Source organism: Callithrix jacchus, chromosome 2 (genome assembly GCF_049354715.1).
Source record: "Callithrix jacchus isolate 240 chromosome 2, calJac240_pri, whole genome shotgun sequence".
Taxonomy (NCBI): Eukaryota; Metazoa; Chordata; class Mammalia; order Primates; family Cebidae; genus Callithrix; species Callithrix jacchus.
Window position 1 is genome coordinate 9,846,032 of NC_133503.1, and position 17,920 is coordinate 9,863,951.

Here is a 17,920-nt window from a genome sequence, read left to right on the forward strand (position 1 = left end):
TGGATGGTTGGGTGGGTGGGTGGGTTGGTGAATGGATGATGGATGGATGCATGGAAGAACAGATGAGTGGACAGATGGATGGGTGGATGTGTGGGTGGATGGGCAGGTGAATGGACGAGTTGGTGAATGGATTGGTGGGTAGGTGGATGGATGGTTCTGTGGGTGGCTTTGTAGGTGGGTGGTTAAGTGGATGGATGAGTGGCCAAGTGAGTGAATGAACGGGATTACTGAAGCCTGGCTCACAACTGCTTCTCAAAGGAAGTTGCTAAATCTCTGAAATGTGAGGGCCTGGCACCCCCTAGAGGTCAAAGTCTCTAACTGTCCATCTCTCCTAAAGCCCTGGGCACCAATACTTCTGAGAACTGCGGGCAAGCACCTAGAGAAAGCTAAGAATTCTGGGAAACAAAAAGTCTAGAGAGCCAGTGCTGGCTCCGCCCTCGACAGACTGTGACCTTGGGAAAGTTCAACCTTCGGAGGCTCAATTTTCTCGGCTGTAAATGGTGTAGTCAAAGCCGATGCCATGTTGCTAGGAGATTTAAACCAAAGTATGAGTAAATTGTCTGAGATGGCTGATATCTGGCCCATAGAAGATGCTGACAGAATGTGATTTCCTTCCCAGAGGACGGCCCTGGGCTCACATGCACGCACACACGTGCACATCACTCACACAACGTCTCTCCAGCCCATTAGGGAAGAGGGAGTGAGACCGTAGGCCAGGCCAGACCGGGAGAGGCAGTTGGGGATACATTTATTCTCTGGGATTTCCTTGCTCTGGCAAAACTGGTCCAGACTCTGAGGCCAAGGACCCAGACAGTGAAGGCAGCAAGGAAGACTCCAAGGCCTCCCGGGGTTCAAGCTCCTGGGCCTGGGCCAGCTGGGTGGTGTGCTCAAAGGCAGCCTGCAGCAGGTGGGAGGCCAGGCAGGTGGTCCAGGTGATGAGATAGGCCAGGTGCCAGGAGGCGAGTGCAATCATAGTCTCCATCCACCAATACAGGCGTCTCAGCTGTGCCAGGAACTCCCTCACCAGCCAGTTCACTTGCAAGGCCTGGAACAGGGAGACAGGTGGACAGATGGCCCTTACCAGCCCATAGGGTTAAACTGCTTGGCTCTGCCCGCCCCCCAGCCCAGCCAGCCCTGGCCACACCCAGCACCCCAGGCCTCCCCTCCACAGCCCAGCCGCACCCCTAGACCACCCACCTTACTGAGCTGCCAGCCCAGTTGGGAGCAGCGGGCCTTCTGACACACTCTCCAGGTGACCACCACCAGTAGCAAGGCCACCAGCATCAGGCCATGCAGACACAACAAAAGCAGGTCTGTCCAGATGGCCAGAGACAGGCCCAGCCGCTCCCAGGCACCCAGCAAGGCCAGGCCCAGGACCCTGGTGCCATCCCGAATACCAGCCCACATCAGCCTGGGTCCCTGCAGTACCAGCCAGACAGGGACCTGTATCAGAGCCAGCCCAACCTGGAGAGCCTGGCCCAGAGGGCAGGCTGCAACTCCCAGGGGTAGGTGGGTCTGCCAGTTACAGGTCTCCCCAGCCTCCTGGGCCAGCCCTGACACCCAGTGGTTGAAGAGGTTGATCTTGAGGAGCAGGAAATTGTAGAGGTGATCTCGGTTCTGAGCCAACTGCAGGAGAAGAGAGAGAGGGGGTCTCACTCATCATCACCCTCCTGGGGCAGGGACCCCACTTTTTTTTTTAATAATTCTTTTTTTTTTCCAAGATGGCGTTTTGCTCTGTCGCCCAGGCTGGAGTGCAATGGCGCCATCTCAGCTCACTGCAACCTCCAACTCCTGGGTTTAAGCAATTTTCTTGCCTCAGCCTCCTGAGTAGCTAGCTGGGATTTCAGGTGCCTGCCACCACGCCCGGCTAACTTTTTTTGCATTTTTAGTAGAGACGGGTTTTCTCCATGTTGGCCAGGCTGGTTCAAACTGCTGACCTCAGGTGATTTGCCCGCATCGGCCTCCCAAAATGCTGGGATTATAGACGTGAGCCACCGCGCCAGGCCAGGAGCCCCACTGTTACTGCAGAGGTGAAGCTGCTGGACCACCGTGAGCCAGATCCCCACCCCAAGGCCTCAGCTCCCTCCTTGTGCAAGGATGAACTCTGTCCACTTTTAAGGACTCCATTCCGAGGGGGGAATTTTAGAAGGTGTTTCATATTATATTTGGGTTCCCTTCCATTGGATTTTTCTTTTTTTAAGAAACAGGACCTCGCTGGGCACAGTGGCTCACACCTGTAATCTCAGCACTTTGGGAGGCCAAGTTGGGCAGATCACAAGGTCAGGAGTTGGAGATCGGTCTAGCCAATGTGATGAAACCCCATCTCTATTTTTAAAAAAAAAATGGCCAGGCTCGGTGGCTGACACCTATAATCCCAGCACTTTGGGAGGCCAAGGCTGGTAGATCACAAGGTCAGGAGTTCAAGACCATCCTGGCCAAGATGGTGAAACCCCATCTCTACTAGAAATACAAAATTTAGCCAGGTGTGGTGGCGGGTGCCTGTAATCCCAGCTACTCAGGAGGCTGAGGCAGAAAATTGCTTGAACCCGGGAGGCGGAGGTTTCAGTAAGCCGAGATGGCACCACTGCACTCCAGCCTGGGTGACCGGAGACAGAACACTCCAGCCTTGGCAACAGAAGACAGAACGAGACTCCGTCTCAAAACAAACAAAAAGCCGGTCATGATGGTGCCTGTAATCCCAGCTACTCAGGAGGCTGAGGCCGGACAGTCACTTGAACCCAGGAGGCAGAGGTTGCAGCAAGCCAAGATCACACCACTGTACTCCAGCCTGGGCAACAAAGTGAGACTCTGTCTCAAAAAAAAAAAAAAAAAAAAGATTTTCAGATTTCTGATCTGGGTGACCAGTTGGACAATGGTGCCTCCCATTCACTGAGACACTGCAGGACTCGGGTTAGGGGCGAAGCTGTTCTTGAGTCCTGGAGTTGAAAGACCTTTCATCAGAGCTAGAAAGCCCCCAGCCCTTGAGTGACACCAGTCCACCCACCGGGAACCCCCCATGCTGGTGTCCACAGGCCCGCCATCTGAGATTGACTGCATGCCCCTGACTCACGGGCTGGATTTGCAGAGCTGGGGGCATGGAGGGTACAGCTTTGCTGAGACCAAGGGGTGCAGCAAGGAGAAGAACTAGGGTGGAGGTGGGAATAGGACCTCCCAGGCTGTGGTGCTGAGGCCAGGGAGGAGGGAACCCTATGATACCCCACATGATCCTAGAAGATTGTTTTTTGAGATGGAGTGTTGCCCCGTCATCAGGCTGGAGTGCAGTGGCATGATCTCAGCTCACTGCAACCTCCGCCTCCCAGGTTCAAACGATTCTCCTATCTCAGCCTCCCGAGTAGCTGGGACTACAGGCACCCACCATGCCCCGCTAATTTTTTTAATTTTAGTAAAGACGGGGTTTCACCATCTCGGTCAGGATGGTCTCGATCTCTTGACCTTGTGATCTGTCCGCTTCAGCCTCCCAAAGTGCCTGGATTACAGGCCTCAGCCACCACCACTGGCTGAGATCATTTATATAAGAGAGGAAGCAGAGGCTCAGAATGGTGAAGTGGTTTGCCCAAAGTCACATAGGTAGAGAGTGAAACAGCCGAGATGCAAATCTAATGCTGTCTGTCTTTCTCTGCTGCACCGTATTATACAATCATGGCTCACTGCAGCCTTGGCCTCCCAGGCTCCATCTATCCTCCCACCTCGGCCTCCTAAGTGTTACCGAGCTGTGACCCCAACCACAAGCTTTTGCATGTTTAAAAAAAATGAATGAGAGGTGGGGCATGGTGGTTCATGTCTGTAATCCCAGCACTTTGGGGGGCCGAGGCAGATGGATCAGGAGGTCAGGAGTTCGAAACCAACATGGCAAACATGGTGAAACTGTGTCTCTACTAAAAATACAAAAATTAGCCAGGCATGGTAGCACGCACCTGTAGTCCCAGCTTCTTGGGAGGCTGAGGCAGGAGAATCACTTGAACCCAGAAGGCAGAGGTTGCAGTGAGCTGAGATCGCACCACTGCACTCCAGCCTGGGCGACAGAGCGAGACTCCATCTCAAGAAAAAAATGGGAAAAACAATGAATCACCCACAGGAGTGACCCTCAACAGAGAAAATTCCACCAGATGAAGTAGCTCACGCCTATAATCCCAGCACCTCGGGAGGCTGAGGTGGGAGCATCACGTGAGGCCAGGAGTTGGAGACCAGCCTGGGCATCATAGTGAGACACCGTCTCTACAAAATACAAAAATTAGTCAGGTGTGGTAAGGCACACCTATAGTCCCAGCTACTTAGAGGCTGAGTGGGGAGGAGTACTTGAGCCCGGGAGTTGGAGGCTGTAGTGAGCTGAGATGGCACCACTGCACTCCAGCCTGGTCACACAGCAAGATGCTGTCTCTAAATAAATAAAAGAGCCGGGCGCAGTGGCTCATGCCTGTAATCCCAGCACTTTAGGAGGCCAAGGCAGGTGGATCATGAGGTCAAGAGATCGAGACCATCCTGGTCAACATGGTGAAACCCCGCCTCTACTAAAAATATAAAAATTAGCTGGGCACGGTGGCGCGTGCCTGTAATCCCAGCTGCTCGGGAGGCTGAGGCAGGAGAATTGCCTGAACCCAGGAGGCGGAGGTTGCGGTGAGCCGAGATCGCGCCATTGCACTCCAGCCTGGGTAACAAGAGCGAAACTCCGTCTCAAAAAAAAAAAAAAAAAAAAAAAGAAAAGAAAATTTCAGCACTGAAGTTTGGGGTGGGGTTTCTGGGAGCTGTCAGATTATTCTGGAAGTCAGGCAGCCCACCTAGTTCCACTGGACGGGACAGGCAAGGCTCGGGTCCGGCAGCTCCGAGGTGGCTTTGTAAAGGGCCTGGTGTGTGGTCTCCACCCCACTTACCTCTACCCCCCACTCACCAGTACTGAGAGCCTCACGGCCTGCAAGAGAAGCCCCAAAAGGCTGGATCTGACCGGAGGAATGGTCTCCATGTCTGGCCTCCCCTCCTCCTCCAGCTGGGAGAAGCAGGATGACCTCACAGATGCCACAGGGTGGGGCCAAGTTACCATGGGGACCCAGTTGCCACAAGAGACCCCCGCCTTTACCTGGCTCCAGCCGCTCTACTGCTTCAAACCTCAGTCCAAGTCTGACCCCAATGTGGCCAAGAAGGTCTTTAAGCAAAGCTTTCTTTGGGTCAGATTTCTCCAGAGCTTGGAACAGGAATTCAAGTGCCACCTAGGAAAGAGTTCATGTCTGTAATCCCAAGGCTCTGGGAGGCCAAGGTAGGAGGATCGCTTGAGGCCAGGAGTTTCAGACCAGCATAGGCAACATAGCAAGACTGTATCTCTACAGAAAAAAAAAAAAAAAAAAAAAAAGGAAAGAAATAGTCAGCTGTGGTGGTGTGCCCCGGTAGTCCCAGCTACACGGGAGGCTAAGGTGGGAGAATCACTTGAGCCCAGAAGATAGAGGCTGCAGTGAGCCAGGATCACTCTCGCCTGGGTGACAGAGCAAGATCCTATCTCTAAACAAAGAAAAAAAAAATTTAAGTCCCAGGAGTTTATATGGGGCATGGGCCCTGCAAGCGTCCTTGGGAAGAGAGAAAGTGAGGCAAGGACAGATGTGTTCATGAGCAGGGTTTGAGTTCAGGCAACTCGAGCTGATCCCCAGGATCCAGAACAGAAAAACCCCAGGCCTGTAATGACGGAGCCTTGACCAGGGCCGAGGCCCTGGGAATGGAGACGGCAGATGCCAGAAACCTATAGCCGGGACAACAGAGAGAATTGGAGGATGTCAAGACCCGCGATGATCTGAGACGTTGCCCACTTGCATGTTAACAAGTTACCCAGCCAAGCTCCATGGCTGCCACAGGAAGACACGAGACTCCCGGGTCAGAGAGCAAACAACGTCACTCACGGCGATAGCAGTGAACTAGAGTGTAAGCATTTTGCATTCATTCCCTGAGCCCCAAATCCCACAGAGTGACGTGACAAGGCCAGGTGGTGCCTGCAGCACCCCAGGTGGGTGTGTTACAAGAGAGGAAGAGGAAGTCTGAGCTTGGGGAACCCAAATCTTTTATTTTCTTTTCTCTTTGCTTTTCAGATGTAGCCTTGCTCTGTCACCCAGCACAGTGGTGCAATCTTGGCTCACCACAACCTCCACCTCCCAGGTTCAAGGGATTCTCCTGCCTCAGCCTCCCAAGTAGCTGGGATTATAGGCACCTACCACCATGCCCAGCTAATTTTTTTTGTACTTTTAGTAGAGACAGAATTTTTCCACGTTGGCCAGGCTGGTTTCGAACTCCTGACGTCAGGTGATTCACCTGCCTCAGCCTCCCAAAGCGCTGAGATTACAGGTGTGAGCCCCCCACTGCACCGGCCTTTCTTTCTTTTTCTTTTTTCTTTTTTTTTGTGATGGATTACAGGCATGAGTCACCACGCCCGGCCAGGAAACCCAAATCTTTTCTAATGAGCAGTGAGCAGGGCTTCCTTTTGCCCCGGAGGGAGACGCTATCTATATCTTTCAAGGTTGTCTGATACACAGATGTCCTGGAAAAGAAAGTCCAGGGCAAAAGGCCTCCATTAGTGCCTCACTCACAAGACATACAGAAACATGAAGGACACATAGAGATTTGCATCCCAGCAGTGGAATGAGCAGGAAAAGAGGTAAAGCGAGACGGGGCCAGCGATACCCCCCACAGCAGAAGACTCGAGTGATGGACAGATGGCAGTGCTGCCCGCCAAGTGGGGGCGGGGGAGAGAGGAGTAGGTTTGAGGAGAGAGGCAGTCTGGGCAATATAGTAAGACCCCATCTTTACAAAGCATTCAAAAGTTAGCCGGGCATGGTGGCACATGCCTGTAGTCCCAGTTACTTGGGAGGCTGAGGCAGAAGGGTCGCTTGAACCCATGAGGTTGAGTCTGCAGTGAGCCATGATTGTGCCACTGCACTCCAGCCTGGGTGTCAAAGTAGGATCCTGTCCGAGAAAAAGAAAGAAATGAATAATGGTCCTACCCACCGGGTTGCACCTGAAGGCAGCAGGACCGTCTGTGGGAGGAGCCTCCACTGTAGATCAATCAACTGGGAGCCTTGAACCCTCAGTCCAAACTTCCCGCCTGCCTGCGCCCTTCTCTTTCTTAGCACCAGGTTCAAGGCCATCCGTGCATTATTGCTCTGTGTGGCCTGGGAGTTTCACTTTGCAGGGTAGCAGGCAGGCAAGAAACCCCAATTATCAGTAGTCTCTGCCTTGCACAACGCCGGGGGGCGCCATTCACCGGCCTCTGCCCTTCTCCGCCCCAGGACCCAGGGTCAGAGGAGCAGCAGGAAGCAGCCGGGTGCCCATCGGTTCTCTGGTGCGCCCCCTGGGGGCGCAGGACTGCAGCACGGCCGCGCGGGGGCAGCAGACACCGGCGCGTGCCCAGACGCCCCGCGCAGGTGGGTGGAGAGTTCCCAGTGACTCGCTTGTCCCCGGGCCTGTGAGGCTGATTTCCCAGTAACAGCAACGTCACGCCACCCCCAGGAGCTCGCCCTGTGCAGGTCCCGTCATGCCTGGGGTGCTGGAGGCAAAACCACGGAGAAATTATCAGGACCAAAATCTTTTTTATTTCATGTTCCTAAGTTAAAACTTCATTTTGTTGCAAATCTTCACTTTTTTTTTTTTTTTTTTTTTGCCAAAAACTACACAAAAAGAATATGCCTGTATACTTATTGGAGCATGGTATTTCTTCTTTCTTTTTGTTTGTCGTTGGAAAAAGAAAAGAAAAAACAGCCCGGCACTGTGGCTCACTCCTATAATCCCAGCGCTTTGGGAGACTGAGTCGGGTGGATCACAAGGTCAGGCGTTCGAGGCCAGCCTGGCCAACATGGTGAAACCCCTTCTCTACTAAAAATACAAAAATGAGTCAGGCATGGTGGCGCGTGCCTGTAATCTCAGCTACTAGGTAGGCTGAGGCAGGATGATCCCTTGAACCTAAGAGGCAGAGGTTGCAGTGAGCCGAGATTTTGCCACTGCACTCCAGCCTGGCAACAGAGAGGAGACGCTGCCTAGATAGACAGATAGATATAAACAAACAAACAAACAAATAAATAAATATTTTTTTTTAAGAGAGGGGGATCTTGCTCTGTTGCCCAGGCTATTCTTGAACCCTTGGCTTTAAATGATTCTCCTGCCTCAGCCTCCTGAGTAGGTGGGCTACAGGCATGTGCCATCATACCTGGCTACTTTTTATTATTATTATTATTATTTGTGTAGAGATGGGGTCTCACTAAGTTGCCCAGGAAGATCTCAAACTCCCGGGCTCAAGAGATCCTCCCACCGCAGCCTCCCAAAGTACTGGGATTACAGGTGTAAGCCACCACTCTTGGCCTGCATTTCTTCTTTCTAAAGATGGTTTTATCCAAGCCACTTACATTCGAAAATAATGATTAAAAAGCAATGAAAGAGGCCAGGCGCGGTGGCTCAAGCCTGTAATCCCAGCACTTTGGGAGGCTGAGGTGGGTGGATCATGAGGTCAAGAGATCGAGACCATCCTGGTCAACATGGTGAAACCCCATCTCTACTAAAAGAACAAAAAATTAGCTGGGCATGGTGTTGCGTGCCTGTAATCCCAGCTACTCAGGAGGCTGAGGCGGGAGAATTGCTTGAACCCAGGAGGCGGAGGTTGCAACTGAGCTGAGATCGTGCCACTGCAGTGCAGCCTTCGGGACAGAGCAAGACTCCATCTGAAAAAGAAAAAGAAAATATCATACAGCAATGAAGGCATGAAGGACTGTATCCTGGTTAAAGAAGCTGATGGGAGACGGCAAACTTATGAACAGAGCTGGTACACGGCGATAACCTTGTTGAGTTTTTGCACCAATCGTCCTTATCTGTAAACGTGGAAAATACTTAGAACCAGGCAGGGAAAGTTGTGGGGAGAAACCAGTGAAATCTGGTCGCTGTCGGGCCTTTGACGGCCCCTGGGGGCGGATGAGTAATGAAGTCCGTATCTGTGAAAGAAAAGGAATTCGACAATTTTTAGAAACAAAATTGCTTTCACGTGAGTGTAAATTTGTAAAAAGAAACCAGCCAGGGTGCAAAACCTGTACTAACTCACAAACCACTGTGTGGAAATCGTCACTGCAACCAAACTGTTTTCAGGCAATTCACTTGGAATCCCAACATGATTTTAAATTTAGTTTAAAAAGCCCACTGCCAAATGCAAAGAAAAACCTTTGCTATCTTAAAATTAATTCAAAAATTTTAAATAAAAACAAAAGGAAATACTTTAAAAACATTTATTTTTTATTTATTTATTTGTGTCAGCCAAAACCAAGGATGATTTTTTTTTTTAAACGTTTTTACACGTTGGGAGGCCAAGGCAGGAGGATTACGAGGTCAAGAGTTAGAGACCAGCCTCGCCAACATGGTGACACCTGTCTTTACTAAAAATACAAAAATTAGCCAGGCACAATGGTGCGCGCCTGTAGTCCCAGCTACTCAGGAGGCTGAGGCGGAAGAATTGCTTGAACCCAGGAGGTGGAGGTTGCAGTGAACCAAGATCGCGTCACTGCACTCCAGCCTGGTGACAGAGTGAGACTATGTCTCAAAAAAAAAAAAAAAAATGTTTTTAAAAGGATATAAAGTTGTCAAACCATCTCATGTTTCAAAACTATTGTTCATCCCAAAATAAGAGTGCCGATAAATGGGCAAAATGGCATATATACAGGCCCCGTGCGGTGGCTCACACCTGTAATCCCAGCACTTTGGGAGGCTGAGGCAGGAGGATCGCTTAAGCCTAGGAGGTCAAAGCCAGCCTGAGCAACATAAGACCCCTGTCTCTACAAAAAAAAACACACAAAAAACAGGAGTGTAGTGTGTGCCTGTAGTCCCAGCTGCTCAGGAGGCTGTGGAGGGAGGATGGTTTAAGCCTAAGAGGTTGAGGCTGCAGTGAGCTGTGACTGTGCCACTGTACTCCAGCCTGGGTGACAGAGCAAGACTGTGTCTCAAAAATAAATAAATGTTAAACTAATCAACATATTAAAAACCAGCAACGGGCATTATTCATAACATTCGCCGATTCATTTGTTGATTAATTTGTTCAGAAACAAAGTTTCAGGCACTTGTTTTCTGCCAGCTCTCCCAGATCTTTCTGTGGAATATTCTCCCAGCACCCCATCCCTCCTCATCCGCTCCTTCTTCCTCTACTTGCTCTTTTTATTTTTGTTCTGTTTTGTTTTGAGACAGAGTCTCACTCTGTCACCCAGGCTGGAGCGCAGTGGAACGATCTAGGCTCACTGCAACCTCCGCCTCCCAGATTCAAGCGATTCTCCCAAGTCAGCCTCCCAAGTACCTGGACAAAAATTATCTGGGTGTGGTGATGTGCATGCCTGTAGTCCCAGCTACTCGGGAGGCTGAGGCAGGAGAATCACTTGAACCCGGCAGGCGGAGGTAGTGGTGAGCCGAGATCGAGCTGCTACACTCCAGCCTAGTAGACAGAGCGAGACTCCGTCTCAAAAAATAAAAAAGAAAGAGAAAAGAAAATATTCCTCAGGGCCCCCTCACCTCTTTGTTTAAACCATACTGTGGGCCGGGGGTGGTGGCTCACGCCTGTAATCCCAGCACTTTGGGAGGCAAAGGCAGGTGAATCACTTCAGGTCAGGAGTTCAAGACCAGCCTGGCCAACATGGTCAAACCCCATGTCTACTAAAAATACAAAATTTAGCCATGACTGGTGGCACATGCCTGTAATCCCAGCTACTTGGGAGGCTGAGGCAGGAGAATCGCTTGAACCCGGGAGGCGGAGGTTGCAGTGAGCCAAGATCACACCACTGCACTCCAGCCTGGGTGACAGAGCAAGACTGTGTCTCAATAAATCAATCAATAAATAATAAACTGTATTGTTGAAAGAAGTCCTGGAGCCCCTCACAGCCGCCACCAGCCGCCACCACTGTCCTGGCCCAAGTCACCGAGCAAAGGCAAAGGCTGTGACAGGCTGAGAGAAATGTTCACAGCCCGCAAACTATCCAGAATCTCAAATATCCAAGGAACTCCTACAAACCGGTGAGATAAAACTACGTGGCCCACATGGAATTTCGGCTAGCCAGAAGGAGCGAATTCAAGCACTCTGCTGTACAGCGCGCTAGCTACAGTTGATAACCATCTCTTGCACACCTGGAAATTGCCGGCCAGGTGCAGTGGTTCATGCCTTCGGTCTCGCTCAGCAATTTGGGAGGCCAAGGCAGGTGGACTGCTTGAGCTCAGGAGCTGGAGATCAGACTGGGCAGCATCTCAAGACCCTTTCTCTATTAATGAGCCAGGCGTGGTGGCATTTGCCTGTAGTCCCAGCTACTTGGAAGGCTGAGGTAGGAGCATGGCTTAAGCCCAGATGGCAGAGGTTGCAGTGAGTGGAGACTGCAAACTACACTCCAGCCTGGACCACAGACTGAGACCCTGGCAGGTGGGAGGGAGGGAGGAAGGGAGGGAGGGAGGGAGGGAGAAGGGGGCAGGGAGAAGGAAGGAAGAAGGGAGCCTGGATCACAGACTGAGACCCTGGCAGGCGGGTGGGAGGGAGGGAGGGAGGGAGGGAGAAGGGGGCAGGGAGAAGGAAGGAAGAAGGGAGGGAGGGAGGGAGGGAAGGAAGGAAGGAAGAGGAGGGAGGGAGGGAAGGAAGGAAGAAAAGGAGGGAGGAAGGGAGGGAGGGAGGGAAGGAAGGAAGGAAGAAGGGAGGGAGGGAAAGAAGGAGGGAAGGAAAGGGAGAGGGAGGGGGAGGGAAGGGAGGGAAGGGGAAGAGAAAGGAATGGGGAAGGTAAGGGAAAGGAAGGGACGGTGGAAGGGAAGGGCAGGGGGAAGGGAAGGGGAAGGGAAAGGAGGAAGGGGAGGGGAGGGAAAGGAAGGGAAGGGGAGGGAAGGGAAGGGGGAAGGGAAGGGGAGGGGAAGGGAAAGGAGGAAGCGGAGGGGGGGTAAGGGAGGGAGGGGAGGGAAAGGGAGGGAAGGGAAGGGAAGGGAAGGGGAGGGAAGGGGAGGGGAAGGGAGGGGAGGGAAAGGGAGGGGAGGAAAGCAAAGGGGGAAGAGGAGGGCAGGGGAGGGGAAGAAAGAGAAGGGAAGGGAAGGGGGAAAGGGAGGGGAGAGAAGGGAAGGGGGAAGGGAAGAGGGAAGGGAGGAAAGGGAAGGGAAGGAGGGAGAGAGGGAAGGAGGGAGGGTGGGGAGGGAGGAAGGAAGGAAAGTTGCCAAGAGAGTACATTTTTAATGTTCTCACTGCAAATTAATGATGTAAATATGTGAGGTGACGCACATGTCACATGGCTTGCTTAGTCATTCAACAACACATCCACATATCACAACATCATGTCATACGGTTGTCCCTTGTCAGTTAAAAATAGGGAAAGGAAAAAATCAAATGACCCAATGGACAAAAGCAAAAGCAATCCACAGAAAAGGAAACGCCAGGAGCCAATACATGTGTGGCAAGAGGTTCAGCCTCACCAGTCATTAGGGAGGAATGCAAACTGAAACCACAGTGAGATATGATCTCACCCTCATCTGCAAAAACAAAAACGTCCACGGCACACATGTGTTTATGAGTTTGTAGGATAACCAGAGCCTCGGACACTGCCTGTACCCTGACTCAGGAGTGCCCTGCTGGCTTTCAGTCTCTGGATGCCACTCATTCTAAGAATTGTATTAAACAGGCCGGGCGCAGTGGCTCACACCTGTAATCCCAGCACTTTGGGAGGCTGAGGTGGGCGGATCACCTGAGGTCGGGAGTTTGAGACCAGCCTGACCAGCATGGAGAAACCCCATCTCTACTAAAAATACAAAAAATTCGCCAGGTACGGTGGCTCAAAACTGTAATCCCAGCACTTTGGGAGGCCGAGCTGGATCACGAGGTCAAGAGATCGAGACCATCCTGGTCAACATGGTGAAACCCCGTCTCTACTAAAAATACAAAAAATTAGCTGGGCATGGTGGCGCGTGCCTGTAATCCCAGCTACTCGGGAGGCTGAGGCAGGTGGATCCCTTGAGCTCAGAAGGTTGAGACTGTAAGGAGCTAGGATTTCGCCACTGCACTCCAGCCTGGGCAACGCGAGGAGACCTTGTCTCTGAAAAGGAAAACAAAAGTATTGTACAAAGCTGCTGATTAAACACACACGTGAAACTGAAGCAAGACCCTAACAAAGCAATAGTTACTGTTACTCCATGTGGCGTGCTCTACTTCCTACTCATTCTATTTCACAACAGGCTGGATCGTTTCCACTCCCCTCCAGTGGGTTAAAGCACTCCTTCCAGAAACATCTACTCATGAACAAAGAGACACGTGCATGGCAACATTATATCCTATCCCCGGAAAGTGGGTAAGTCAACCAGGTGTGTCCCTTGAGGCTTGAGGGATAACTAATCGGTGGTGAAATGAGCAAAATGAACGCAGTCCGCGTGCATCCACACATAGAAAGAGCTCATCAACAGGCTGGCACGGGGGCGCACGCCTGTCATCCCAGCGCTTTGGGAGGCGGAGGTGGGCAGATCACCTGAGATCAGGAGTTTGAGACCAGCCTGGACAACGTGAAACCCCGTCTCTACTAAAAATACAAAAATCAGCGGGGCGTGGTGGTGAGCACCTGTAGTGTCAGCTACCTAGGAGGCTGAGGCAGGAGAATTGCTTGAACCGGGGATGGGCAGAGGTTGCAGTGAGCAGAGATCACGCCACTGCACTCCAGCCTGGGCAACAGAGCAAGACTCCATCTCAAAAAAAAAAAAAACCATTGAAGCAGAGTTGAAGGGAGAGTGGGCAACGTGGCAAAACCTTACTGCTATGAAAACTATCGAAAATTAGCTGGGTGTGGTGGTGCACACCTGCAGTCCCAGCTCCTCGGGAGACTAAGGTAGGAGGATTTTCCTGGCTGGAAAACAGTGCAAGGGCCCTCTGACAGCCTTGGCACTTTCCAGGAACAGCAGAAGCCACCGTGGCGGGATGAGGAAAAGAGATGGTACAGATCAGCAGAGGAAAGAACTTGGACTTTGGGTTTGAAGCAGAGGAGTCCACTTATCAGATGAGTACTGAGAAAATGCCACTCCGGTGGGGCACAGTTCGTTAACTATTGAAACACTCATTACCAAATACATGGGGAGTTATTACACTAGACTTCTTTTGTGTGTGTTTGAGATTTTCTCTTTTTTTCTTTTTCTTTTTTTTTTTTTTCTCAGACACGGTCTCGCTCTGTTACCCAGGCTGGAGTGCAGTGGCACAATCTCAGCTCAGTACAACCTCTGCCTCCCAGGTTCAAGTAATTCTCCTCCCTCAGCCTCCCACATAGCTGGGAATACAGGTGCCCGCCACCATGCCCAGCTAATTTTTGTATTTTTAGTAGAGATGGGGTTTCACCATGTTGGCCAGGCTGGTCTCGAACTCCTGATCTCAGCTGATCCATCCACTTTGGCCTCCCAAAGTGCTGGGATTCCAGGAATGAGCTGCTGTGCCTGGCTGGTATAGTTTGAGTTCACAGGGTTTGAGCTCCCAGAGCATGGGAGGGGAGAAAAACAGCTTGAGCTGAGCCCCTGGGTGCAAGGTGGTCCACGGGCATTTGCAGAGATGGGCCCTGAGGAGGAGCGATTTGGGAGTGGAAAGAATCGCTCTCGGGTCTGGGCTCGCTGCCAGTGAGAGACCTGTGGCCTCCAAGGAGATGTTAGTTTCATGGCTGGGTGGACATGTCCAGAGTTCAGGGAAGAGCCAAGACTAGGAGTCATCAATTTGGGAGTCACCCACAAATAAATAGTATTTAAAACCATGGGACTAGATGAGATCACCTCGGAAGTGGGCGTAGGCAGAGAAGAAAGGAGACCCAGGACGGAGCCAGGGGCCGCTCCTAAGCTTAGAGGTAGGGAGAAGAGTGAGGAGGAGGTGGTGAAGAAGGTGAGGCAGGAGGAAGACTCCAAGGACGGGACTTTGCCATCTGGTCCTCAACAGCTCCACACGCCATCGGCACCAAGGTCACCCCCCCTCAGCAGCCCCTGACTCTTGTCACTCCAGCTCTTGCCAAGTCATTGCAACAGTCTCAGAGCTTGGGGTTCGCCCAGCCCGCTCTCCCCGCTGCCTTCTGGAGCCATCTTTGTAAAACGCAAATCTGAAGTCACAACTTCCCATTGCACATTTCAGGTTAGAAAGCATGTCCATAGTTCAGGCGCGTCGGCTCACCCCTGTCATCCCAGCACTTTGGGAGGCTGAGGTGGGCGGATCACCTGAGTTCAGGAGCTCCAGACCAGCCTGGTTAACATGGAGAAACCCCGTCTCTACCAAAAATACAAAATTAGCCGGGCATGTTGGCGGGCGCAATCCCAGCAACTCAGGAGGCAGGAGAATCACTTGAACCCAGGAGGTGGAGGCTGCGGTGAGCCAAGATCACACCATTGTACTGCAGCCTGGGCAAGAAGAGTGAAACTCCTTCTTAAAAAAAAAAAAGTAGAAGAAGAAAGCGCATCCATAGGCTAGCTGCAGTGGCTCACGCCTGTCATCCCAGCACTTTGGGAGCTGAGGCATGCAGACCAACTGAGGTCGGGAGTTCGAGACCAGCCTGACCAACATGGTGAAACTCCGTCTCTACTAAAAGTACAAAATTAGCTGGATGTGATGGCAAACGCCTGTAATCCCAGCTACTTGGGAGGCTGAGGTAGGAGAATGGCTTGAACCTGAGAGGTGGAGGTTGCAGTGAGCCGAGAGCACACTATTGCACTCCAGCCTGGGCAACAAGAGCAAAACTCCGTCTCAAAAAAGGAAAGAAAAGAAAAGAAAGAGAAGGGGAGAGAGAGAGAGAGAGAGAGGGAGGGAGGGAGGGAGGGAGGGAGGGAGGGAGGGAGGAAGGAAGGAAGGAAGGAAGGAAGGAAGGAAGGAAGGAAGGAAGGAAGGAAACCAAACCCTTAATATTAAAATCACTTAGCAAAACTCCATCTCAAGAAAGAAAGAAGGAAAGAAGGAATGAAGGGAGGGAGGGAGGGAGGGAGGAGGGAAGGAAGGAAGGAATGAAAGAAACCACTAATATTTAAACCACTTGGGGTTGGGCTTGTGTTTTTTAGGCAGGGTCTGCTCTGCTGCTCAGGCTACAGTGCAGTGGCACAATCCTAACTCCCTGCAACCTCAACCTCCTGGGTTCAAGTGATCCACCTCAGCCTCCTGAGTAGCTGGAACCACAGGCACATACAAACACACCCAGCTAATTTTTGAATTTTTTTGTAGAGGTGGGGTCTTACTATGTTGCCCAGGTTGGTCTTAAACTCCTGGGCTTAAGCGATCCTCCAGCCTCAGCCTCCCGAAGTGCTGGGATTACAGGTGTGAGCCACTGCACGCAGCCAAAGGATCCTTTAAATTCGTCTCCCACCCCAAACTATTTTCTCTTCCCCAACCCCCCCAAGCTCACCCCTTCACTTTGGCAGCAGCTCACCTGGGGGGAGGGGGAGCTTGATATTCACTGCCCTGAGTGAGAGGGTCATGTTCAGCAAAAGACATTGATAAGGCTGTGAGGTTTCAAAAACTTAAGAAGACTTGAGGGGATTGAAGAATTAGAGGAAGAAAAAGAAAACTTGATGAGTTAGAGAAAGGCCTTCCAGCCCCAAAGCTAGAACAGGTTCCTGGAACAGGGAGGAGGACTGGAAAAGACTTGCAGTTCGAGATATTTCAGGCACATCTCATACTTTTCCTGCCTCAAAGATTTCAGTCATTTAATCAGCTGTTTCTCTCAGGAGCTCTGGTTCCTTTTAGCTCAGAATGCTTTAAAAAAAAAAAAAAAAAAAAAAAAGACAAATTCCTGCTTGGTCACCTGGGCTGGAGTACAATCACGTGATCTTGGCTCACCGCAACTCCACCTCCCGGGTTCAAGCAATTCTCCTGCCTCAGCCTCCCAAGTAGCTGGATTAGAGATGCCCACCACCATGCCCAGCTAATTTTTATATTTTTAGTAGAAACAGTTTCATCATGTTGGCCAGGCTGGTCTTGAACTCCTGGCCTCAGGTGACCCGCCTGCCTCTACCTCCCAAAGTCCCAGAATGACACACATGAGCCACCACGCCTGGCAAGAATGCATTTTTAGAACCAAGAGCTGGAATCTCAGTGGGGTGATCGCTACTGAAGTGTTAGGTGTTTAGGTCGCTTTGGCAGACAAAGCTGGGAAATTCACAAATACACACGCACATTTGTGTCTATTTCTGCATCTTTCCACCAATTTATGTCTAATGTCTCCCACTCTCTTCCAACGCTACAGGGTTCATTCTACTCTTCACCCTGTAAACCCGGAAATCTGAGACAGATCTCAGTTAATTCAGAAAGTTTATTTTGCCAAGGTTGAGGACACATACCTGTGACAGTCTCAGGAGGTTCTGACCACATATGCCCAAGGTGGTTGGGGCACAGCTTGGTTTTATACATTTTAGGAGACGTGAGACATCAATCAATATATGTAAAAAGGACATTGGTTTCATCCAGAAAGGTGGGGACAACTGGAGGCGGGGAGGGGCTCCAAGTCACAGGAATGTGAGATACAAATGGTCGCATTCTTTGAGTTTCTGAGAAGCCTTTCCCCTGTAATCCCAGCTACTCAGGAGGCTAAGGCAGGAGGTGGAGGTCGCAGTGAGCTGAGATTGCGCCACTGCAGCACAGCCTGGGCAACAGAGCGACATTCCATAAAAAAAAAAAAATCTGGAAATGCAGTCCAGTAGGTCTCAGTCTTATTACACTCGGCCGCTATTCAAGATGGAGTTACTCTGGTTCAAATACCTCTGACACTTCCACCCCTAAACATCTCTAAAGTTCATCCACTCCTCTCCCCAGTCAATGGCTTCTACCCAAGTCACGTAACCATGACCTCCCACCCAGACAGTTGCGACAGCCTGCCAAATTCTGCCTCCCCAAACCCTTGATTCCTACAACAGTCCTCTAGACCAGTGCTTCTGAACCTTCAGCTGCCTAGAAATCCCC

The 17,920-nt window shown here is 51.3% G+C and overlaps 1 protein-coding gene across 1 annotated transcript; it reads right to left on the reverse strand.

The window, feature by feature from the left end:
* Nucleotides 1-703: 703 nt before the first annotated feature.
* On the reverse strand, nucleotides 704-5,013 carry TMEM270 (transmembrane protein 270). Its single transcript, XM_054247468.2, has 3 exons — nucleotides 4,907-5,013; nucleotides 1,198-1,626; nucleotides 704-1,045 (listed from the first exon to the last, which is right to left on the reverse strand). The coding sequence occupies exons 1-3, from the start codon at nucleotides 4,976-4,978 to the stop codon at nucleotides 749-751; spliced, it is 798 nt and encodes a 265-aa protein (XP_054103443.2). The 5' UTR covers nucleotides 4,979-5,013; the 3' UTR covers nucleotides 704-748.
* Nucleotides 5,014-17,920: the final 12,907 nt, after the last annotated feature.

Coding starts and splice junctions, on each gene's coding strand:
- TMEM270 (XM_054247468.2), bottom strand. CDS start 4,978: ATGGAGACCATTCCTCCGGTCAGATCCAGCCTTTTGGGGCTTCTCTTG. Junction 1,627..4,906: donor CCGTGAGGCTCTCAGTACTG/GTGAGTGGGGGG, acceptor CTTCTCCTGCAG/TTGGCTCAGAACCGAGATCA. Junction 1,046..1,197: donor TGGGCTGGCAGCTCAGTAAG/GTGGGTGGTCTA, acceptor TCCCTGTTCCAG/GCCTTGCAAGTGAACTGGCT.